This window comes from Microcaecilia unicolor, chromosome 2 (genome assembly GCF_901765095.1).
Source record: "Microcaecilia unicolor chromosome 2, aMicUni1.1, whole genome shotgun sequence".
Taxonomy (NCBI): Eukaryota; Metazoa; Chordata; class Amphibia; order Gymnophiona; family Siphonopidae; genus Microcaecilia; species Microcaecilia unicolor.
Window position 1 is genome coordinate 117867097 of NC_044032.1, and position 25525 is coordinate 117892621.

General features: G+C 42.2%; 1 protein-coding gene across 1 annotated transcript in view; it reads left to right on the forward strand.

The window, feature by feature from the left end:
* Positions 1–25525, forward strand: part of AP3B1 (adaptor related protein complex 3 subunit beta 1) — a 1191861-nt gene that overhangs the window by 949849 nt on the left and 216487 nt on the right. The window contains exon 25 of the mRNA XM_030193246.1: positions 15504–15601. Coding sequence (XP_030049106.1) covers positions 15504–15601 — 98 coding nt within the window. The remainder of the gene's footprint in view (positions 1–15503; positions 15602–25525) is intronic.

The following is a 25525-nucleotide window of genomic DNA, read 5'->3' on the forward strand; positions in this document are numbered from 1 at the left end:
AAACAAAGGTCTTTATGGATTAAAGCAAAGTGCAGAATGTTGGAATGAAAAATTGCATGAAATATTGACAAATTTAGGATTTAAGCAAGGTGAAGCAGATAAATGCTTGTACACTAGGTGCACAAATGGACAATATGCATACATTTTAGCTTTTGTTGATGATCTGCTCATTGCAAGCAAAAGTGAGCAAGAGTACAAGGACATTGTAAAGTGTTTAAACCTCAATGTTGAGATAAAAGAACTGGGTAATGTGTCATACTATCTTGGTATAGAAATTGAGAAACAAAATGATGGTTCTTATCTTCTAAGCCAGAAGCAGAAAATAAATGAGCTTATTGAAAGTTTAGGTATGCAAGATGCCCAAGTTGTAAGCACTCCCATGATCACTGATTTTCTGAAGGATGAAACAGTAAGAGAACCTTTACCAGATAACATCCAATATAGATCAGCCATAGGTAAGCTTTTATATCTAGCTACCACATACAGGGCTGATATAGCAAATGCAGTAGGAATTTTGAGCAGAAGGGTCAGCTCACCTACCAAATCAGATTGGACTGCAGTTAAAAGGATGGTAAGGTATTTAAAGGGTACCATTGATTGTAAATTAAAGATTTCAGCCAATAGTAATCCAAAACTAATATGTTACTGTGATTCAGATTGGGCAGGGGATCATTCTGATTATAAATCCACAAGTGGATATGTGTTTATGTATGGAAATGTACACATTTCATGGGCCAGTCATAAACAAAGTATTGTGAGTTTGTCTTCTACAGAAGCTGAATACGTGGCCGTATCGGAAGCGTGCAGAGAACTGATGTGGATTGAAAAACTTTTGCTGGATTTCGGAATAGCTGAAAAGAGACCAATCCAGATAATGGAAGATAATCAGAGCTGCATCCGACTGTCACAGAATGACAAGGTTCAGTCACGCACCAAGCACATCGCAACGAAATACCACAACGTGCGAGAGTTGGCGAAAGAAGGGGTCATCAGTCTACACTATTGTCACACCAGTGAGATGACAGCTGACATCATGACCAAACCGTTACCCAGAGAACATTTTGTGAATCTGCGTATAAAGCTTGGACTTTGTATGAATAAATAATTGCATGACAGTTATGCATGAGAAGGGGTTTGTTGGAATGTAATTGTATTTTACATGCATTGCCTGTCACCTATTATTTCTCTGTGATTACTCTGTGACCTCTGATGTGAATTACTTAGAGAGGTCACACAGCTATGCAACTTCCTGTGGGGGTTAGATGCAGCAGATGCAGCACATGGAGCACATGGAGCTCATGATCTCTCCTAACCTGAGAGGATCTATGGTGGTGTGAGCATCCATTACCATCTAAGCACATGGAAGGAGCTGATAATACAAATGTATAGTAATATGTATATATAAGCCTGTCTGATTATAATCTAACTACAAACTGTGAGTAAACAGATGTTTTGTTACTTCAACTTTAAAGTGACTCAGCAGTGAATTATTCAGGGGTGAATGAGAGAGAGATGAAGAAAGAAATTAACATTTCTGAAGCTGTGTGTACTAAAATCTGCTAATTATTTACTACAAATAATCCAACACTTTCAACCTTTAAGGTATCCAATTCAATTACAACAACTCCTTCAGATTTTCTGTCTTTTTGTTGCACCATCACATCGGGTGGAAAGAAGGCATCCCTGCTATACAAAAAACTTCAGGATTCATATGCTGATACAGTTGCACAATTAAGGATGTCCTGGGAGGCGGAATTCAGTTTGGATGCGTCAGAATTTGAGTGGTACACTTTCTTGGTTACCTCCCTGCGTCCCACTAAGCATATTTCCCAATCCTCATATTTTATATTTCACAAAGCCTATTGGACTCCTGCTCGTGTGGCAAGAATCACTAAGAGAGTCAACTTTAGCTGCTGGTCTTGCCAGGAGAGGGATGGCTCATTAGCGCATATGGTCTTCTACTGTAAGAACGTCAGAGCTTACTGGCAACTTATTTGGACAAGAATGTGTCTTATTTTTCACCTGACAGAGACTACTGCGCTTTCTTGTGAAGTTGTGATCTTACGAGCGTCTTGTCCTAATATCCTCCTCCTGGAGTCCGATAAAAAGTTGTTCAACATACTGTTAGCTGTTGCTCTGCATTTAATTGTCTCCAATTGGAAAAATAATGTGTACTTCAATTATAATGAATGGTGGAGTTACGTTTGTGTGATTAGGAAATATGAAACCATTTTGGCCCATATGCGTCGACGAATTAAGTCTGTTTTGAAGACCTGGGCTCGTTTAGATCATTTTTGTAAGGAGCCGCATAGCACCACTTGATTTTGTGTATCCATACTATGTGTTTCCGGGTATTGCCATGGCTCTTTGATCTTCCTTTGTGTTTATTTGTGGGGGGGGGGGGGGGGGGTTGTTTGCTTTTGTGTTTATTTTTGAGTTTACCTTTGTATTATCGGTATGAAAAAGCCTTTAATAAACATATGTAAAAAAAAAAGAAATTAAGGGAAATCACCCTGCAGCCCTACGGAGGAATGTTTACATAATATTTTTCAACTGCAATAAAACTTGCTGACACCAAAGGCTAAGCTAGCTGAGAAGATATTAAAAACAATAAAAGGGGATGCACTGGGACTTTCTAGAACTTCACTTAGGACTTGATGAGGTGTGAAAGCCCACTTTTCTTACCTTGCAGCTCATCACTCAAGAGTTGCCCAAGTAGATGTTGCAAAAATGTGGCAAGAGAGTGTGTTGCAGTATTGGATGTTATTGTATATGTGCTACTTGTGATATTCCTCATCTATTTTAATGTTATTGGGTTAGGAATAATATTCTTTCTGGTTACCCAAAACAGTATCTGAATTGTATTTTGACACATTTGGTGTTGCAAGCAGCATACTACTTTATGGAAGAGAAAGGAAGTGATTGCAAATGAGGAAACACTCTAGACAGTAGTTCTGGGTTGGACCCGAGATCCCTTGAAGAATATTGTCATGCATGGGCAAAAAGTGGAGTATTGGCGAACAACTGGGGTGAGATTATAGGTAATGGTGAACCTCACCTTTAATGAGTTGATGAGAAACATTCCAATTAGAAGATACATATAATGAGAAGAAGGAATCGAAGGTAGCTCAAAGCAACTGGGTTTTACTAACCGTTCTTTATAGACCCCTGGAGGAGTAAGAGGGTAGAGTAAAATGCTAAAGATGCACAATGGATTCAAGAGTTGCAACAGCAAAATAAAATGCTGCAGGCATAGTTGCATTTGTTTGTTTATTTATTGGGATTTATTATCTGCCTTTATGAAGAGTTTCACCCAAGGCGGTGTACATCAGGTAATGTTTAACATAATTGTTAGACCTAGCTAATCACCATCAGGGAGTGATTGTTCCATGTTATAAATAGCCCCCAGATAACCTGAGAACCTATACAAAAATAGGACTCATAAAATCAGATTGATGAATGAAAGCTTAATTAAGCAATGTATTATTCAAATATTATATAGTCATCCTTGCAAGAATGGGTGTGTTCCGGCATCTCTGAACTTGGAGCTTGCCTCTCCACACACACACATTTCTATAAGATTCCACAGATTTTATAGTTACATTTAAGTGTCTGCCCCTAAGTTTTTCTCATTGGCCGATGGTCCCCTGCCTGTCTGCTAGGGTTCTGTGTAACAGCAGCTCTCTAGTTTCTTTGTTCATAGTTCCCTGTTATCTCACAGATGTTGTCTTGACTGGTCTAACTCCCCCCTTTCCTGTCTCTCCTTCATTGTCTCATTCTACAGTTTACTTTCTCCCCCTTCTCCTGTTTCTTACAGATTCCTTTGTGCAATGATTCAAACAGCTAAGATATAGTAAAATGCTTTCTTTTAGAGACATCTTAGCTAGGGCCTATTATATGAAAATGCCATATATTTCAATATTTCTTACATTCCATAAATATTTTTTGGCTCTATAAACCACTGTGATGCTGTTGTGAATGGCTGTGTACCAAAATACCTTAAATCAATAAATACATACATACAGAGGGGCCCTGCTCTCCTTTTTAAGTATACAAGTAGGGAGCAAGGTAGGAACAATCTTGTGAGTTAAGGCAGTTGGGGGATTTAGAAGATTACTGGTTTAAAAATAACTAGAAACTGAGGTAAAAGGAGCAACGGATTTGTTTCCAGCGTATACAGAGGAGACGTTCCTTGACACAGCAACTTGTGCGAAACATGATTTCATGTTGGATTAAAGATGTCTCCGAGATAAATGATTACTTGTGAAAACAAGAATCCATAAAAGAAAAAGAAATAGAAAAAAAGAACAGTGAAAGCTCTTTTAAGCTAAGTATATAAGATGTTATTAGATTGAATATTGATTACAGTTGAAAGTTAAAATGTTGAAAAACATGGATCAATGATGAATACATGCCCACCATAAAGAAATACCTGGCTTAAGTATATAGACTGAATGGTGGAGACATGATTATCTGATGGATCCAATGCTCAGAACCCTTAATGTGTTATATAAAAGACATTGGTAGGTTTTATTGGAGTTGGGTATTGATAAGGATTAGTTAATGATAACCCTCTCCATTAAAGGTTGAAACGATACTGATTAAATTGGACTTATTAATATATCAACCTAAGCATTTATTGTACTTCTGTATTTTGTACTAGACGTCTACAATTCTAAATTTTGTAACAGCCTTTTTAGCAATATGTAAGCCACATTGAACCTGCCATATGGTGGGAAAATGTGGGATACAAATGCAATAAATAAATAAATAAACAAGGCTTAAAGTTTGCCTTATAAACACCCAAACAGGGAAAACTACTATAGCAAATAATACCAAAGCCATACCAGCACCTACCTGATCAGGAAGACAAGCAATAAGTACATACCTTCTCTCTTGAAAAGCAGCAGCAGCAGTAACAACATTTCATGATGAATCTAACAAAGGCACTGAAAAACACACTTGATATAGAGAAAATGTAGTAAAGGTTATGGGAACTGGTACACCAGATTCACACTATGGTATAACATGTAGATGCACATTCCTCTGGCACAGGATAGCAGCATTTCTACAATAACGTAAAAAAGCAACTCAGATTTCAGTTACTACATTGGAAGAACCAGCATTACAGGTAGCCAATTGGGCATATGAAAAATCTGGACTTTTGGGAATATGGAAAAATTGCCAGTGGACAACGAATAGAGGAATGCCTATAATACAATATCAGTGTAGAGAGATAGTTGAGGAATGTGAAATATGCCAACTTAAAAACCAAAAACAAACACCAAGGGAAATAACAGAAAACTTAAAATGAGGAACTAGGCTAGGACAGTCTAGCAGGTTGATGTTCTAGGTCCATTACTTATATCAAGAGGTTGCCAGTATTTTGTCACAACATTAGACACTCAGGTTTTTAATAGGACACCCTTGTAAAAAGGCTAATCATAAAAGCATCTTTCATGGAGGAAGGGTTTCTCTGGTTATACTAAGGGAATAGGGTATGTGTATGAGAGATATGATTTGATAGGTGGGCAAAGTCTCATTCTTGGGGGTACAGGATCCACCACACATCCATGACTGTTTTTTGGTCCCTACAGACCTTATGTCTCAAGTCATTGAAGGTAAGATCAGCCCACTAGAGAAATCAGACCACATACCTTTCATCATTAGATCTGGACTGGGAGAAGGAGAACATGGGCAAATAGAAATTGGTGTTTTCCCATTTACTTTGAAGGAGATCAAAGGTTTGCCCAGTTCTTGCATCAGAAGTGGAATGAGTGTGCTGAACGTAACAAGGAACATCAGGAGACTCTAGTCTTCTATTGGGGAAACTATCAACGGCGTTCCTTGGTTTGCTGCCAACTGGGACGGTTCACTGCTGCGCACCCCTCCTCTCCCGGGTGCAGCGTCTGGTAGTTCCTCCTCTTCTTCCTTAACCCGGCCAACCTCTCTGCCTCCGGTAGCGCAGCTTTCTGAATGTGGGTGTTGTGCACATGAAGTCTGCCCCGTTGGGGTTCCCCGGCTGCCTGCACCCCCCTTCTGCGTGCCTTCCAGTGCAGGAATAGTTGTCATCACTTGTTCCTCCGGGCTGGTAATGCCAGATTTTCCTCTCAGCATAAGCAAGTTCCCCCCCGATCGCTCCGTTATTCGCTCTGGGATTGAGCCACAGGACTTGTTTGCAGATTTCCTCATCCTGGTTGGGGAGGAGCCGCATGCTTGACAGGGCTCATGGAAGCCCCGTCTACACTGTCAGCAAGCGCTGAGATGCTGACTTCGGCAGCGGGAGTTGAAACCGTCCTGGGAACTGGCGCTACACCAAATCACTCCGTTGCCTGCTGAAGCTGGTGAGTCCCGCTAGGGGTGGAGGACGTCTCCCTAACTTTGCCTCTCCTTTTCCCCATCACGGCGATAGGTGAGGAACCAGGTTCAACAGCATTTGAGCTCAGAATGGGACGCGTCTGGCGATGCATCTCAAACCGTCGCCATCTTGGATCTGAACACACGTGTTTTCCAAGTAACAGGAATTTAAATAGATAAGGGTGACTAACAAGGAAAAATTGGACGTGCAGTCAGAAAAGGTGCATGCAGCTGATCTCAGCTAGAGTACATCTAGTAAATAATTCCTGCTTCAATATGTGTAGCTAATGTTACTCCTTGTGTGTGTGACTAGTTAAGTACATAAGTACATAAGTAATGCCTCACTGGGAAAAGACCAAGGGTCCATCGAGCCCAGCATCCTGTCCACGACAGTGGCCAATCCAGGCCAAGGGCACCTGGCAAGCTTCCCAAATGTACAAACATTCTATACATGTTATTCCCGGAATTGTGGATTTTTCCTAAGTCCATTTAGTAACGGCTTATGGACTTGTCCTTTAGGAAACCGTCTAACCCCTTTTTAAACTCTGCCAAGCTAACCGCCTTCACCACGTCCTCCGGCAATGAATTCCAGAGTTTAATTACACGTTGGGTGAAGAAAACTTTTCTCCAATTTGTTTTAAATTTACTACACTGTAGTTTCATCGCATGCCCCAAGTCCTAGTATTTTTGGAAAGCGTGAACAGACGCTTCACATCCACCTGTTCCACTCCACTCATTATTTTATATACCTCTATCATGTCTCCCTCAGCCGTCTCTTCTCCAAGCTGAAAAGCCCTAGCCTCCTTAGTCTTTCTTCATAGGGAAGTCGTCCCATCCCTGCTATCATTTTAGTCGCCCTTCGCTGCACCTTTTCCAATTCCACTTTAGTTAGTTAGTTGTATCTTCAATTAAAGGCTTAGGAGAAGTGCTAGTATAACACTAGTCGCAATTATTCAGCTGTTAAATTAGATAGAAATTTATTTCATATCTACAGGAGTTATATTAGTGCTTAAACTTTATACAGTTCCTCAATTTTGAATCCAAGCTGAGGATATGATACGCATTTAAGAACTTTTGTTATCAGAACTTGATACAGGCATCACACTAATGCATTAAAGAACATGCATTAGTAGCACGAACAAACAGTGGGTTCAAGGATGGCGACTATTGAAAGAATGGGAATGATGTCTAAAAAATAAGAAGAATATACATCTTTTAACATTTTATTCATAAAAAGTGTATTGAAAATATTTTTGAAGAGAAAATAAAGGGTACCTGAAATTAAAAGTTCAAGTTATTCTTGATATATATCTCATCATAAGTATATCTGAGCAGTTTACAATCAGTAATTATAAAGATAGAATGTAACTACAATAATAATAAAAATACAGTCTGAGGAGGAGAACTTAGATAAAAAGTGTTGCAGGTTGGGCCTGTGTAAAGGGACATAGATGAATTGGAAGAGCAGAGGAGTAAATAACAGCCAGTCCACCCCCTCTCTTAGTTGACTTGTTCAGAAGGAAATAGGAATAACCAGAATATATGGTTTGTATTAAGTAGGAGAGATCACCATCAGGGAGCCAAGTTTTTGTGAGGCATAAGACTTCAATAGAATGTTGCTGGGTAAAATTGCAAATGAGAAAATGAGCAAAGTGATGCATGTGGGTAAGAGGAACCCGAATTATAGCTACGTCTTGCAAGGTTCCGCGTTAGGAGTTACGGATCAAGAAAGGGATCTGGGTGTCGTCGTCGATGATACGCTGAAACCTTCTGCTCAGTGTGCTGCTGCGGCTAGGAAAGCGAATAGAATGTTGGGTGTTATTAGGAAGGGTATGGAGTCCAGGTGTGCGGATGTTATAATGCCGTTGTATCGCTCCATGGTGCGACCGCACCTGGAGTATTGTGTTCAGTACTGGTCTCCGTATCTCAAAAAAGATATAGTAGAATTGGAAAAGGTACAGCGAAGGGCGACGAAAATGATAGTGGGGATGGGACGACTTTCCTACGAAGAGAGGCTGAGAAGGCTAGGGCTTTTCAGCTTGGAGAAGAGACGGCTGAGGGGAGATATGATAGAAGTGTATAAAATAATGAGTGGAATGGATCGGGTGGATGTGAAGCGACTGTTCACGCTATCCAAAAATACTAGGACTAGAGGGCATGAGTTGAAGCTACAGTGTGGTAAATTTAAAACGAATCGTAGAAAATATTTCTTCACCCAACGTGTAATTAGACTCTGGAATTCGTTGCCGGAGAACGTGGTACGGGCGGTTAGCTTGACGGAGTTTAAAAAGGGGTTAGATAGATTCCTAAAGGACAAGTCCATAGACTTGGAAAAATTCCGCATTTTTAGGTATAACTTGTCTGGAATGTTTTTACGTTTGGGGAGCGTGCCAGGTGCCCTTGACCTGGATTGGCCACTGTCGGTGACAGGATGCTGGGCTAGATGGACCTTTGGTCTTTCCCAGTATGGCACTACTTATGTACTTATGTACTTATGGACTGACCATTAAGCAACGCTATCTTGGGGCTGAGTGGAGAAACAGAATGCTGTGGAGTGGATAGAGGCACACGCAGAGGAGGAGTAGCCTAGTAGTTAGTGCAGTGAGCTCTGATCCTTGTGAACTGGGCAAATCACTTAACCCTCTATTGCCCCAGATACAAAATAAGTGCTTGTATATAATATGTAAACTGCTTTGATTGTAACCACAGAAAGGTGGTATATCAAGTCCCTCCCCCTTTCCCCTTAATTGAGGCATCTTACCTGAGTGTCTGTGGGCCGTGTATCAGTTTTGCAACTAGGGGTGCGGTGACCCCAATGTACTGGAATATGGGAGTATACTACCATTTGAACCCAAAGGTGGGCAAAGAGAAACAGTATTACACAATAAAAACAGAATAGGCTAGTTGGCATAGTGGCAGGGGAAAATGCTCAAAAGTGGCATTCTCTAATTCGCGCATGAAGGAGCACACTAAAGAGTACATCCTGCTCCTTGTGCATGTTCCTTAGGGGCGCATTGCAGTGGTGGATGAGCTTTGACTTGTGGGTTACTAACATCACTTCTGGGGAAACATAGGGGCAGGACAAACTCTACCATGTTCGCAGCCCAGCCTATGAGCACATCAAGTGAAAATGTCTTTGAGTCTGCAAAAACAACAACATGCATAAATTCAGTAAGACAAAAGTCAGAGCTAGTACAGAGAGTACAAAAAAAAGATAAACAATAAAGCCTTGAAAAAATAAGATTAGAGTTTTGAAGAATCCTAGCACTGCTGCTCTGTACCTTTCCTTTCTGTTAATACTGTAGGTCATTACTGAGTACACAGATATGTATAAATGTTTAGGACATAAATATTCAAATAAGCTTTCCATATTGCTATTTATGCAGACTTCTGGTAAAGTCAGCATGTCCTGCTTTTAATGAGGAGACTAATATGCCCTCTGCTTTAATCAGTCTGTTCTCTTTTCCCAATCAATCTTTTGATGTTAAAAGGTTATTTAAAAAAATCAATAACAAACATTTGAGATTAATTTAAATATCATGGATATCAATTGATTTTCTTTTACTGATGAGCAAGATTTTCTCCAAGGACCCAGCAGGATGATAATATTTGTACACTAGCAAAAAAGGCCCGTTTCAGGTTGAAATGAAACGGGCGCTAGAAAGGTCCCCCACCCCCAGTTCCAGATTCCCCCAGTTCCAGACTCCCCCATCGGAGTTGCAGAGCCGTCCCTTTCGCTCCGAGTTGCAGACCCCACCTCCGTACCTCCGCTTTCCGCTCCCCCCCTCGGAGGTGCTGCCCCCCTGTGTGGCCGTCGCATACCTGTGGTGGCGGCGGAGTCCAACCCCCGCCTGGGTGTCTTCCGAAATGCATGTAAACAGGAAGCGGGGCACTGCTGGCAGCCATCACGGTGATGTGGTGTGAGTTGTGCCTTCTGCTCCTTGAGTCGGAGCCGTGGGGCATTTCATTTTGAAGACAGCTGACATCGGAGGGAGGGAGGGTGGAGGGGCAGCAATGTGCGCACTGTGAATCTGCTGCTGCTGTGCTCGTAGCGGTGGGCGGCTTCATTTTTAACATAGGTGAAGACGGAGGGAAGGGGGTTGCGGCGGCAATGTGTGAGGTGTTCCTCGCTGCTGCTGTTGGTGCAGTGGGCCGGTTCGGTGTGAAGACAGCTAACATCGGACACAGGGAGGGGGGGAGCGATTTGCTGAGTGTCATAGCCCCACCCACAACATCATCATGTTGTGACGCGAGGGCGGGGCAGACACTCGTGAAAAAGAGTCATTCCGATCTACACCACCATGCAAGAGGAAGTTGCAACTTCACTTAGAACGTTGGGGTTGCGAATTATGTCCGGAAGGGGTGTGTCTGAGGGTGGGGCTATGAGTGAGAGTGAGTGGTGCATGAGTGAAAGTGAGTGGTTGTGACAGCCTAGCCTACCAACTGCAGGGCTTCAGTGTTTCCCTGCCACAGACTGAGCTTCAGAATGTTTGAGGTGAGAATTATTTATATAGATATGAGTGATGTCACTATGATGGAGCCTAAGTGGAGCGCTGCCCAGCTTACTTTTCTAGAAGACTTTGGAAGTGTCACATTGTTCGTGTACACATCTTGCTGCCTGATGCCATTGCACAGGACCCTGCCAGTCTGATTTTTTTTTCAGAGCAATGAAAACATGCTTTCGGGTTCTCCTTTAGCTTGCATCTCAAGAGGTTCTGTAGAGAAGGTATCTTTGCTTCCTTGTAATTTTGTGGTAGCATGTAAGTCCTACTGATACACGGGGCCTCTGTATCCAGTAGTTTTCTCTTAGGGTTTTCGACAATTAAGTTTCCTTTATTTTCCACGGCCCTCTAGGTCCTCTTAGGCCTTGGTCATCTGATCAGATAAATCAAGCCATTTGTTTTCACTGTGGCTATTTTTCCAGTCATATCCTAGAAAGCTCCCAGTGGCTTTAAGACGTTTACATGAAGCAGCAGGACCACGCCCATCATGGGCACTTATAATTGGTGCCTGCAGGACCTGGGGCCCTATCATGGTTCCTCTTCTTGTAAACATTGTTTGCAAATGTCAAGGAGAGGCACAAAATAATTTTTTTTGCCAAGAAGTCCAGATGCATTGACATGATAGAGTCTCAGTCCCCTTCAGCACTGAGCGCCAGTAGAGACCATTGGGATTGGACATCCTCTGATTTTCCAAAAAGCAGGAAGGATTCATTCTTGTCCGTGTTGGCATTGAGGGATGCTATGCAGAGCATTGGACATAGGCCTAGAAACACCGACAACATTTCTTCTTGAAGCACGATGCTGCTAGCTTCAAGGCACTAAGGTCACTGTTGCTCTTGAAGCACCCATGATATCAGGGTAGCTTACCCTCCCTGGCATCAGATGGAGCACGACAGCCTCCAAGGAGCAGAGACCTAACCCCTGATATACCTCAGATATCCCTGAAGGATGTGATTTACTACGCTTTAATTTGTTGCTTAAGCATAGTACATCTTCCAGATTCAGAGATTTATTGAGAATAGATGAGAATAGATACCAGAAGAAACCCCATGCTTTTTACACTCTAGATCTGAGTCTTCCAATTATGCCACTTCTGTTCATCCCTCTGTTAGAAACTTCTTTGAAAATTAAAACATAACATGATTACTGTATAATAGCCAATGTTTTATGTTAGCAACAAGCTCATTTTTTATTCTGCTTTTTTATTTAGTACCGTTTGATCTGTGTATGTTATTGACTTCAAACCATGTGTGAGGATGTTTTATAGAACACCGCTCACCCTTGAAAAGTCCCTCTCTAACTAGCCTGGGCCACCTTAAGAGCACTGATCCCGCCCCAGGAGGAAGTGGGCAGGGTCAATATCAGAGTTTAAAAAGCAGGGCCAGGATAAGGTTAAGGAGGCCCATGGAGGGAAGAACTGAAGCCTAAGTCTATGCCTTAACTGAAGATGTTTAACTGCTGTAAGCTGGCTGAAGTAAGCCAACTTTGCTTTTTGTTAAGACTTGCAGGCTTTACTGAGGTTTGGCTGCGGCCAGACCAGAGTTCAGAAGACCTGAGAACTTATAGACTGCTTGGCCTGCTAGCCAGAGGCCTACACAAGACTGTTATTAAATAGGAGAAACTGTTGCATCTGATGTTCCTGACCTGTGAGGCAACAGGTCCCAGGGCTCAGATGAACAAAAATATTAACTTCCACATTTATATACCTTGTCTAGCTGAGTTATTCCAAAGTCACCCCATAACCCTCGCCCAGGATCTCACACCATGGTTTATCAAATCTGTAATTAAACTAAACTAAACTAAGTTTCATACATACTGCAAGCATGGTAAGTGAGCTGTGAGCTGTCGGGGCTGTTTCCAGCATATTCCCATACAGTTGCCACATAAATTGTCTATTAATTACATCCACTCTATCTGTATCAGTGCATGGTAAGTGATTGTACCCTTATTGCAGTGCACATGCACCCCCATAAAAGGCTATGCCAGCACAATAACAGTTGCTGTGCACTGATTGACATGCTGACGGCTAAACATTCTTTAGTAAAAGGGCCTCCAAGTTCTCCCAGCTCTGGACAATATTATGAAATCACTACAGATTTCAAAATTGTATTATAGTTCAACTGATAGCAAAGTTTTGAAAGTTTTATCAACTGATACATTATTCAAGACCAGACTAAATTCACCATCTTTCCTTGAAGAGTACCTGCAATTGTTCCATGATCATCATCTAACTAATCAGTGTGACTACAGGAAAATGGATATGTGCACTTAAGATTTTAGTGACCCTACAGGGTCCATAATTGGAATAGAATGGAAGTTTTAAGATAGCTTCTTTCAAGAAATGACATCAGATAATAGGTAGACTTCAGTCGATTTCCCTTTGCAGCAAATGAAATGTGAAAAAAAAATCCTGTCAGTTTATACCAATAATATGAGCACCTATTACCAAAAGTCACAAAGCAGCCTCAGATACAGTAGCGTAGCCACAGTTGGGCTTGGCCCATTCAACAGTAGCACATGGTAATGAAAATGCTGCTCTCCACAATACTGGCACCTTCGCATGTTCAGTTTTCAGCGCATGCCTGCTGCAGACTACCAAGGTGGAGACTGGAGAGAAGCATTTTCCCACCATCTGAGATATTTTTTTGGTGTGGGGGTGGGGGAGAGAACATTTGGTGCCCACCCACTTCTTGCCTAGGCCCACCCAAAATCTGCTGTCTGGCTACGCCCCTGCTCAGATAGATAACAGAAAGCTCTCATTTTTTAAGAATCATCCTTTTAACTCTTGAGTCTTGCATTAAATCGCTATGACCTCACCCTTTCCATGATATTGGTCTTTCATATTTTTGTTTCTTTTCATTGTATTTGTTTAAACAAGTTTTTATTCAACTAAATAAATATAGAAATAATAAGATACAATACCACACTGTTCAATATTTTCCAAATAAAAATATATCCCCCCTCACCCACCCTGTCCTTTCCATACATATGTATTAATTGTCAGTCATAAATCTAATCAAGTCATATCCAATGCAAATACAACACAATATAAAGTAAACAGTAAGCCCTAGTCCTCCCTGACCCCCCCCCCCCCACCCCCCCCAACAAATGAACTAGAATTCTGAAATCACTGAAGCTTTGCTCCTTATGCCCTCTGGCAAGTAACAAGAGAAGCATGGAATACTCAGAAAATTAATTCTACTTGGTCCCTGATCTAAGCCTGTTATAAGGAGTTCAGTATAAGACTTCTCCCCCGTCCTTTCATTGTATTTATATTCATTTCTATACATCTGATATCCTAGATGGAATACAATGCATACATGCACTCTTTCATTTTTACGTCTTATCATTTCTGTTCATATCTCCCTTTACATATTCTGTACTGTTCAGATGATACCTAATTTTGAAGGTGCCTTTTAAATCTTTTTAAACTTTCTTGGGTCACGGTGCTCCTAGGCTACACATTTCTTCTCAAGTATCCCCTTCCCATCCCACCCCCGTCACCCCCAACAGCATTGAGTCTACCTTTGCTGGCGTGGATGCCCAAGCCCCACTAGCCGAAGAGGTCCACTGCCTGAGGTCCAAGCTCCATGCTGCTTGCGCAAGCAAATCGGTAGCATGCTTCAGCCACCAACACCTGCATTCCTGTGTATGCCTTCCTTCTCTCCCCCCTTCCATCTAGCATCTTTCCTCCTTCTCTCTCCCCTACCATCCAACCTCTACCCTCCCTCTCTCCCATCCCTTCCTCTCTCCCTACTTCCATCCAGCCTCTGTCCTCTCTCCTCCTTCCATCCAGCCTCTGCGCTCCCTCTCCCTCACTTTCATCCAGCCTGCCCTCTCTTGTGCTCTCCCTTCCATCTAGCCTAAGTCCCCTCTCTGTTTCTCCCCCCAATCCAGCATTTGCCTCCTCTCTGTCCCCACGCTCCCCCACCCCACACCCATCCTTGACGCTACCACTGCTTCTTTGCTAGAGGAGCAACAGCAAAACAAGCTGCAGCCACACAGGATCAGACTCCATACACATGGCTGCTGCCTGTGCTCCAGAACAAGAAGTGAAGTTCGTTGGGGCAGAATCGTCAGCTGCATGTATGAAGAGTCTGGCGCCGCGTGGCTGCAGCTTGTTTTACCACAGCTGCTGCTCATCTAGAGAAGAAGCAGGGATGGGTGTGGGGGGGGGGGGGTTCGGGGACAGAGAGGAGGCAGACACTGGATTTGGGGAAGCAGTAGCGGTTCAGGTGGCAGCGGGAGAGAAGGAGGGATTTGCCGCAACACTCCTGAGAGTTCGCTGCAGCGCACAATTTGGGAACCACTGTTTTAAGTTATAAGAAAAGCTTGCTTAATTAGAGGTGAGATTAATCCTAGTTAAGCCGTTGGGTCAAATCTTGGCCTTTCGGGTTTCAGCTTGGTACCTTTTGTTATTGGATGATTTTGTTTTTCTTGAGTTGCTTATAGTGAAAAATATTGTAATTTTATAATGAACAGCTTGTCTTAAAATACTAAAACAATAATAAATTTGTCTAGAAATAATTTACATTCAGTGCTTTTTCACTAAAGAAAAATGTATAATTGCTTCATCTTGATGTTTATGAACCTCTTGTTATTGGAGAAGGCATTTTAAACAATGTGTGATTTATCTCTTCCTAGCACAAAGGATAACCAATTCAGTGTTAATATACAGCCCCCTGTTGGAGAGCTGCTTTTACCCGTGACCATGACAGAGACAGATTTTAAGAAAGAGCAAGGTGAGAGTTTTATCTTTAATTTTGATGTGCTTTGGGAGCAAGGCTTGCTTTGTCCTTCTTACTCCTCAAATTGCTTTTTTTTTTTTTTTTTTACTATAGGTAAAATATAGAGCCCTTTATTTCTAGCAACAAGTATATTCTGAGATGATTATATTTTAAAATGAGCAAGTATATTAATAAGAGATTTATGCCCCTTTTACAAAGGCAAACTAGAGTTTTTAGTGTGTGCTAAAAATAAGCATGCTCTAAGCATCAGAGACGCCCACATATTCCTATAGGCGTCTCTAGCGTTTAGTTCAGCTTATCATTAGCATGCGCTAAAAACGCTAGTGCACCTTTGTAAAAGACCCCTTTTAAATATTTTATTTAAAAGTTAATAAAAGATATTCTTATAAATGGAGATCCATAACATGCTGCAATAAAAAAAAAAAGTACTATCTGTCTGATTTTCAAAGCATTTAGACTTAAAGTTCCATAGGTTACTATCAGGCTTATTTTCGAAAGAGAAGGGTGCCCATCTTTCGACACAAATCGGAAGATGGGCGTCCTCCTCCCAGGGTCGCCCAAATCGGCATAATTGAAAGCCAATTTTGGGCATCCTCAACTGCTTTCCGTCGCAGGGACAAACAAAGTTCACGGGGGTGTGTCAGAAGCATAGTGAAGGCAGGACTGGGGCGTGCTTAACACATGGGCGTCCTCAGCCGATAACGGAAAAAAAAAGGGCGTCCCTGACGAACACTTGGTTGACTTGGTCCTTTTTTTTTTTACGACCAAGCCTCAAAAAGGTGCCCAAACTGAACAGATGACCACCGGAGGGAATCGGGGATGACCTCCCCTTACTTCCTCAGTGGTCACTAACCCCCTCCCACCCTAAAAAAAACTTTAAAAATATTTTTTGCCAGCCTCTATGCCAGCCTCAAATGTCATACCCAGCTCTATGACAGCAGTATGCAGGTCCCTGGAGCAGTTTTAGTGGTTACTGCAGTGCACTTCAGGCAGGCGGACCCAGGACCATCCCCCCCCCCCTACCTATAACACTTGTGGTGGTAAATGTGAGCCCTCCAAAACCCATCAGAAACCCACTGTATCCACATCTAGGTGCCCTCCTTCATCCCTAAGGTCTATGGTAGTGGTGTACAGTTGTGGGGAGTGGGTTTTGGGGGAGTTTGGGGGGCTGAACACAGAAGGTAAGGGAGCTATGCACCTGGTAGCTTTTTCTGAAGTCCACTGCAGTGCCCCCTAGGGTGCCCGGTTGGTGTCCTGGCATGTCAGGGGGACCAGTACACTAAAAATGCTGGTTCCTCCCACGTCCAAGTGGCTTGGATTTGGTCATTTCTGAGATGGGCGTCCTCGGTTTCCATTATTGCCAAAAACCGGGGACGACCATCTCTAAGGTCGACCTAAATGTTGAGATTTGGGTGTACCCAACCGTATTATTGAAACAAAAGATGGACGCCCATCTTATTTCGATAATACGGGTTTTCCCACCCCTTCACGGGGACGTGCTACAAGGACGCCCTCAGGTAAACCTGGGCACCCCGTTCAATTATGCCCCTCCACGTAACTTTGTAAGTCTAAGTGCTTTGAAAATACGCCTCTATATCTACTAATTTGAATGAATCTTCTTTTATCTTAGGCATCTAAAAATGAGTTCAGTAATACTGGGAATATCCATCAAAAGCTGTTTATTTGCCTTTTGGGGTAATTGCAGAACTGTGTCTATGTGACATGCCTAAAAATGCACTTATTTTATGTCTGTTTTGTAAAAACAATATAGGTGTGTCTGTTGCAAAAGGTGTAAATGTATATGTACTTTGTGCATATGCATGCAATTTCATAATTACATGCATATATTGCAATCACACCTCTGGGATTTCCTATATGTGTTGCACAAATAAGTATGCACAATCTTCTTGGGCACCACAATTGTATATGTATATTTTTTTCAAAAATCAACCAGAACCTAGACGGATGAGCAAGTATAAATTTAAAATAAATGAGTAGCAATTTTTCATATAGAAGATGCTTTATAAAACTACTGCCTTAAAGTTCAGATGTGTTTATGTTCTCCTGACTTGAACTATCTCATATTTTGACATGAAACTCAGAAATCTCCATTTCCATTCTGAAGGAGTAATACCATTTCTGTTCTAAAGGAGTAATACCAGAGTTACTTGTTGTAAATATATGGGGCCTGATTTACTACTCTTTTCCATTAGACACAAAGGGTCTGATTTACAGATGCGTGTGTTAACAGGTTAATGTGAGTTATTCACAAAGAGGATAATTTTATAACAAGTTGCCTAGGTTGAGAGGGCAAGTAGGCGTCTATTTTATAAAGACACATAGACACATATGTCTTTATTGAACTGCCCTGCAAAGCTGCAGAAATCATGGCTAGAATGAAACTGCAGACATTTACACCAGCTTGTATTTTATAATGTTTGTGCGTAAATCACAATGCCACCCCCCATACTGTGCCCCAAACCCAACTCTAAACATGCCTACCGTAGAGTTTTGTACAGGTTTGCACAATCTTGCCACTAGGCTTGTGTGGGTAGGTAGGGAGGGGGATGTTATAAGTAGAATATTAGAACTAAACTACAAAACACACACTGGGATGAGAACCAAAAACGTTATACACATAATAATATATAGATCTAGGTTCTCATGAATTAAATGTAAGCATCATTGGATCGTGACTGCATAATGTCTTTCTCCCAAACAGACATTGGACTGTGAGTGACGATGGCCAGCGTTTCGATATAGCTGCTTCAGGGTCAATCAGTCAGGAATTTCATTCTAGCTGTCTCCCATGTTCCGTCAAGTTGAAATAGAGCTAGAATGAAATTCATGACTGATTGACCCTGACACAGCTATATCAAAATATTGGCCTTCGTCGGTCACAGTTCGATGTCTGTTTGGGAGAAAGACATTATTCAGCTAAGTACTATTTTTTTTGAAACATTTTTTGAAATATTTGTAAGAAATAAAACGGATTTTGTGCAGGGAGGTTTTTTATGCTGATGATGAGGTCCTGCTCGACCAACTAATGACTGAGAGCTTCTTGAAGCTTTTTTCCAGCCTTTCGTTTTGGTGCTTACATTTTATTCATAAGAACCTACATCTATATATTATTGTGTTGTTAACTAGGATATTGTCATTTATCAAATCACCCCCCCTTGGTAAATAAACCCATTTGTCAGTACTGGATCTCACGTTAAATAACATGTGTTCAATCCACATTAATGGCCATTAGTGTATTTAACGCGCATTTATAAATCTAGCCCAAATTAGAAAAAAGCTGTAGTAAATTAGACCCATTGCATGTTCCACCAACTTTTGCTTTTAAAATTATTTTGCAATCCTAAAGGTAATGTGTAAAGTATTGAAACATTAAGATGCCTGTTTACCTAAAATGCAGTAAGATTTTACTGCAACTACATGTTAACGACGAAAGTTGATGCATGATAACTGCATAGATTCGGTGTAAATTGTCTGAGAGTTCTCTTGGCTGATAAACTAGTTCAGTCTTGGATAATGTAGTGCGCCAGTTAAAAGTTGTTTACATCGCATTAACTGAATAGCAGCTAACGCAGTGGAATTAGTTACAACTGTTTGGGATGTGTTATCTACAACATTAGCAATTATTGCACACTACAGTTCACAGCTGTTTGCTTCCTCATTCCTTGTTAGTTGTTAATGTGGCAATTGCTGCATGTTTACTGTTCGTATGCATTAATTGCCACATTAAGAGCTAATGCAGTGTAGTTAGTAGGCCTCTACAAGTTTGTATGGTTATTCTGCAAAGTTAGATTATAACTATTTTTCTTAACCTCTCTTGATGTTCTTACCCTTTGCTGGCTAAAGCCTACCGCTCTGCTTTACAGCTGTTCATCAAGCCAAGGTAAGTCACTGAATGGGACTTCAGAATCGGTACATTTCATTTGTAAATGGTTTAGGGTCCCTTTTACTAAGCAGTTTGGGGTAGATTCTACAAAGGGCACCAAAAACATGGGCACTAAGTGTCAGTGCTGTAATGGCAATTCTATGTGAAATTGCTGTTAGAGGTCGTCAACATACATGCGTCTAACATTAGGGACAAGCACATTCCATGTCAAAGTCCGGTGTAAATGCTGGCACCTAAAGGTGGCAGTTGCACATGTAAATGATAGTATTCTGTAACTTACATGCGCAACTGCAAGATATGCCCCTGACCCGCCCTTGGGCATACCCCCTTTGCAGTTGCGCTATGCAGCATTTAGGCAGTGTGGCCCCAATGTTCAAAACTCCGGCACTATTCCGAATAGCACCATAAAAATACCGCAGAAACAGCGCAGAAGATCAGTGTCCTAATGCTGAATGCTAATGATATGCAAATATAGACGCGCTCATATCATTGAGCATTAGGGAGTTTGGCGGGAGAATTATGCTTGGTGCATGCGCAGAAGATAGTTTTGCGGTAAGCTCAACTCCTGTTCTCATGCTCCTGGTAAACCCAAACATGAAGCACACATTAGCATCTGTTTTCTGTGGCCTAAATATAAGCTTACATTTAGATGCAGGAAACAGATGCCAATGTGTGCTTTCACTGGGTGTTTTTAATTGTTAAATTTTTTTATTTTTTAGCATGGATGCTTTAAATTTAGATGCAGGAAACAGACACCAACATGTGCTTTCACTTGGGTCTGCTGTTTCTCATGACCAGAGCTTAAGGCCTTACACGGACTTCCTTCTGCTTCCAAAAGCAATCAAAAGTGGCAGATTTTGCAGAAAGAATCATGAGAGAAACATGAGAATAATAAGAAATCCTCTCTTCCAACACCCTAACGCCTGCTCCGACCTGGTGTTATTTTTTGCATCAGTAAGTCAGTTTTGTTTCAGGCGCTCTTTTCTGAGCATTGGGTAGGGTTACCATTGTCAGCAATCGTTGTCTAGGGTGGTCCCGGGGTCCAGTTCACAGAGGCAGTGGGTTCCCAAAGAATACGCAATCCACACGGATTTGGATATATAAAGTATATTATATTTGCATATATGTATTGGCTCACAGCACTTAGTACAGGTAACTGGTACAGGGCTGTATTTGTGTGTGTTTAGGGAGAGAAAGAAAGGATAGGGTGTTTGTTCAGAGGAAGGGAGAAGCCTTGGGGTTGTGCTGCAAGAGGTATATATGTGTGTAAAGGGAAAGGAAGAGAGAGAAGCTGCCAGCCCCCAGAGCTCTGTGTTCTGGTGGCTAAAGATGGAGGTGTGCAGAGAAAGAAGAAGGAGAAACAAAGGCAGCCCAACAGAGTCATGTGCCCTGCGGGCTCAGAGACCAAGCGAGAAGTGCCCCCCTGTGCTCTGCTTTATACCTACTAAGAACAGAGCGCGGGAACAGGAGCAGAGAGAGATCAAAAACTTCTCTCCTTCCCAGTTATTTCCTTTACAGAACTCCAGATACTTTCTGAAGTCAGGAAAGGTGACAACTTTCACAGGTTGTCCTGTTTGAAATTACTAGTCATGCAGCCTCACTGTCTGGCTTCCTTTGTACTCAGAGCTCTGGTCAAAAGGTATGTTAATCAGGAGCAATTAAGAAAACAGGGCTAGCAGGCCCTGAGAACCATTTTGCTATCCTCTGATTCCTGAAGGAGGGGGTGGTTCTCAGAGGTCAGAAGCTGGTTTAATATTGTCAAGCTGGTTTCATATTAATATAAGTATGTCCAGCAATAAATTTGACTTCCAGCACTCCTTTCCTGACTACCATATGTCCTCTTTTTGAGAACATGTCCGGGCAACCGGGCGGGTTTTGCCAATCTACCCGTTTGTCCAGAAATCCGGACAAACGGGCAGATTGCTAGCCTCCCCTCCCCTTACTTACTACTGCCCTGGTGGTGTAGTGACCTCTTCCGCCTTCGGGGCAGGAAAGAGCCCCCTCTTTCCTGCCCGGAGTGCTGCCCTGCATGCATCCTTCGTGTTTCTGATCTTGGCACCGATTCAAAATGACCGCCAAGAGTTGAAGTGACCTCGCGAGACTTCAACTCTTGGTGGCCATTTTGAATCGGTGCCGAGATCAGCAACATGAAGGATGCATGCAAGGCAGCGCTCCGGGCAGGAAAGAGGGGACTCTTTCCTGCCCCGAACAGGTCACTAGAACACCAGGGCAGTAGTAAGGTAAGGGGGGGGGGGGGGTGACGGGGTGTATGACAGGGGGGGAGGGAAAATATGACAGGGGCGGAGCGAGGGCGTGATGGGGCGGATGGGGTGTGTGGTGGGGATGGGGCATATGTCCTTCTTTTGGGGGGACAAAATATGGTAACCCTAGCATTGGGAAAGAACATAAAATGATCTCATTAACATGAGCTTGGCTACATTTGCATGCTATCTGCACTAGTGCCTGGGACACTTGTTCTTTCCTGCACTAGACCCCTCTGAACATTCTGCACAGGTAAATGTGGGCCCTAGTACGGAGCTAATGGCCTTTAGTGCCTGTGTTTACTTTTGAGCATGGGGGTGGGGGCTATGTTTATAGAACAGCATCTAAGTGAAGTTCAACATGTAACTACAAATTACTGCCATTTAGCACCAATTAGTGCCACTTAAGGACTATTATTGGTACTTAATGCCAATTGGTGCCTAATTTAACATGCTAGTCGGAAATTTGGGCACCCAACTTTTTAGAATCTCAAGGTTAATTTCAAATTAGCATGCACTAACCACACTAATGCAGTAACTGCATGCTGTGTTAGAGTGTGAGTTAGCACACACTGTCACTTTGCAATTAGCATGGGTACACTAAAGGAGACATAAAAAGTATCCAGCTAAGTGCAAACAGTGTTTTCACACAGTAAAGAACCTTTTCTGTTCGTAACTTCACAGAACATGTTAGGCACACTCCAAACAACTACCGCACAGGTTTTGTACTTACCACATGTTAATATTTACTGTTGTAGCACAGTAAGTACAAAAACTTGCTGGACTTCAATAAAAGGGCTCCTTAGTTATTTGGAAGCTTGTAACTATGGTTTTTTTCATATCCTCGCCTACTTTTTATGTTTGGTTTTTTTCTTTGCATCAATTTTGCATGCTTTGCCATGCCTGGGTTTTTTTTTTCCTTCTCTCCTGAGCAACTCTACAAAACCATGAATAAACAGAAGCATACTTGAGAATAGCTACAATCCTCTGTGGAGTTGTTGCCAATATTCCTTTTTCTTCTGCCATTTTCCTTATGTGTTGTTTATTTTGCTGAATAAATCTGGCAGTTGTCCTCTTAATATAGAGTAGAAATCTACTTTGAATAAAGTTATTTGAAAATGTGTTTATAAGAGGTAATTTTGAATCCTTGAAAGTCTCCTGGTACGTCTACATCACTCTTTCCATCTTTGTGAAATCACGTCTTGATACAGGCAAAAACACCCCAGGTTTAAATCCATTTCTGGCCTAACCATTAAGCAACATTAGGTGGTTGCCTAGATGGGTTCGGGAGGGGCAGCAAAGAGCAGCTACGGTCAAAGCAAAGCAAGAAGTCCTGATAGTTAATGCTGACTCAAAGAATCATCAGGTTCTACTTTTGCTCCCAAGGAGGTGGGCAATTTTCAAACAGCCCATGAACGTAGGATCTCCTGTCATCCCTTTCAACAACATGCAATGACCAGCACATAAAAACTCAAGCCCCTGTTTACAAAGCCACACTAATGGCTGGCTGTGTTGGCAATGCTTCGTGGCAACCACTAGCACTGTTGCAGGAATTACCACTATTGTTTAGCAGAATCTGTGGTACTTCAGGAGTCAAACACCACACACCAGAATGAGAGAGAAATCTTCTTTATTTGCCAGCAAACAAAGTAGGACATCAGCTCTAGCTCTCTCTGTGTCCTGTCCTGTGTCTCTTCTTCTGAGCTCTCTCTGTGTCTCCTGTCTTCTCCTGTCTGTTGTCTCTCTCGTCTCAGCTCCTTCTCTTCTTCTAACGTAAGCTGCTTCTGCTCCCAGTTATATAGGGTCCTACACCTCTCTAGCCCCCCTTTCTCACCAGATGGTAAAGAATAGATTGATTACCCTGTCTTGAACTAATTATTACTTACACATTACTTAAAAATATCAGTTACATAGGTTTGAGATATTTCCTAAACTGACCTATGACCTGGGGCCTCTCAAACCAGACAATGTGGCACCTATCTCTTGCATTTTATTATTATTCACATAATCCCAGTCATATCTTAAACTGGGTTCATTGAGGGGCCAATCTTGCTTAATGGCACACAGACATGGTTTGTTATTACTTTCAGAAAACCAGTCCTACATTTAGCTATTCATCAAGGAGAAGAGAGTTGACTTGTCCTGACCTCTTTCACCTAGCTAGGACTGTGGATAATTCAAACCAGATGATGACCTCTTAAACTGCAGACAAAGCTTTACTTGAAAAGTCAGTCAAAGATGTAACACTGAATTGAAAAGATATTCTACATAGAAATAGAACTTATTAATTACACAGAATAAAACATATTTTAAAATAAGCAGAAATCAGAATTCCTTATAAGACAAAATCTAAATCATCTAGAATTATCTATATCTAAACTATCTTCTTCTAACCAGCATTAGCCTAATCCTTTAAACTGCCTGCAAAACTGTCCAGTATGCCTTACTGAGAATGTGTGGTAAATAATACCTATGAACAATCCATCACTCAAAAAGGGACAAAGAAAGTTTCACTGACCTTTCTAACCTCTAATTACCGACCCATCTCCCTCCTTCCTTTTCTCTCCAAATTACTTGAGCGTGCTGTTCACCGCCGCTGCCTTGATTTTCTCTCCTCACATGCTATTCTTGACCCATTACAATCTGGTTTTCGCCCTCTCCACTCAACCGAAACTGCGCTTACTAAAGTCTCCAATGACCTATTACTGGCTAAATCCAGAGGTCAATATTCCATCCTCATTCTTCTTGATCTTTCCGCTGCTTTTGACACTGTCGATCACAGCATACTTCTCGATACCCTGTCCTCACTTGGATTCCAGGGCTCTGTCCTTTCCTGGTTCTCTTCCTACCTCTCCCTCCGCACCTTTAGTGTTCACTCTGGTGGATCCTCTTCTACTTCTATCCCTCTGCCTGTCGGCGTACCCCAGGGTTCTGTTCTTGGTCCCCTCCTCTTTTCTATCTACACTTCTTCCCTTGGTTCATTAATCTCATCCCATGGCTTTTCCTACCACCTCTATGCTGATGACTCCCAAATCTACCTTTCTACCCCTGATATCTCACCTTGCATCCAAACCAAAGTTTCAGCGTGCTTGTCTGACATTGCTGCCTGGATGTCTCAACGCCACCTGAAATTAAATATGACCAAAACCGAGCTTCTCATTTTCCCCCCCAAACCCACCTCCCCGCTCCCCCCATTTTCTATTTCTGTTGATGGCTCTCTCATTCTCCCTGTCTCCTCAGCTCGAAACCTTGGGGTCATCTTTGACTCTTCTCTCTCCTTCTCTGCTCATATCCAGCAGACCGCCAAGACCTGTCGTTTCTTTCTTTACAACATCCGTAAAATCCGCCCCTTTCTTTCCGAGCACTCTACCAAAACCCTCATCCACACCCTTGTCACCTCTCGTTTAGACTACTGCAATCTGCTTCTTGCTGGCCTCCCACTTAGTCACCTCTCCCCTCTCCAGTCAGTTCAAAACTCTGCTGCCCGTCTCATCTTCCGCCAGGGTCGCTTTACTCATACTACCCCTCTCCTCAAGACCCTTCACTGGCTCCCTATCCGTTTTCGCATCCTGTTCAAACTTCTTCTACTAACCTATAAATGTATTCACTCTGCTGCTCCCCAGTATCTCTCCACACTCGTCCTTCCCTACACCCCTTCCCGTGCACTCCGCTCCATGGATAAATCCTTCTTATCTGTTCCCTTCTCCACTACTGCCAACTCCAGACTTCGCGCCTTCTGTCTCGCTGCACCCT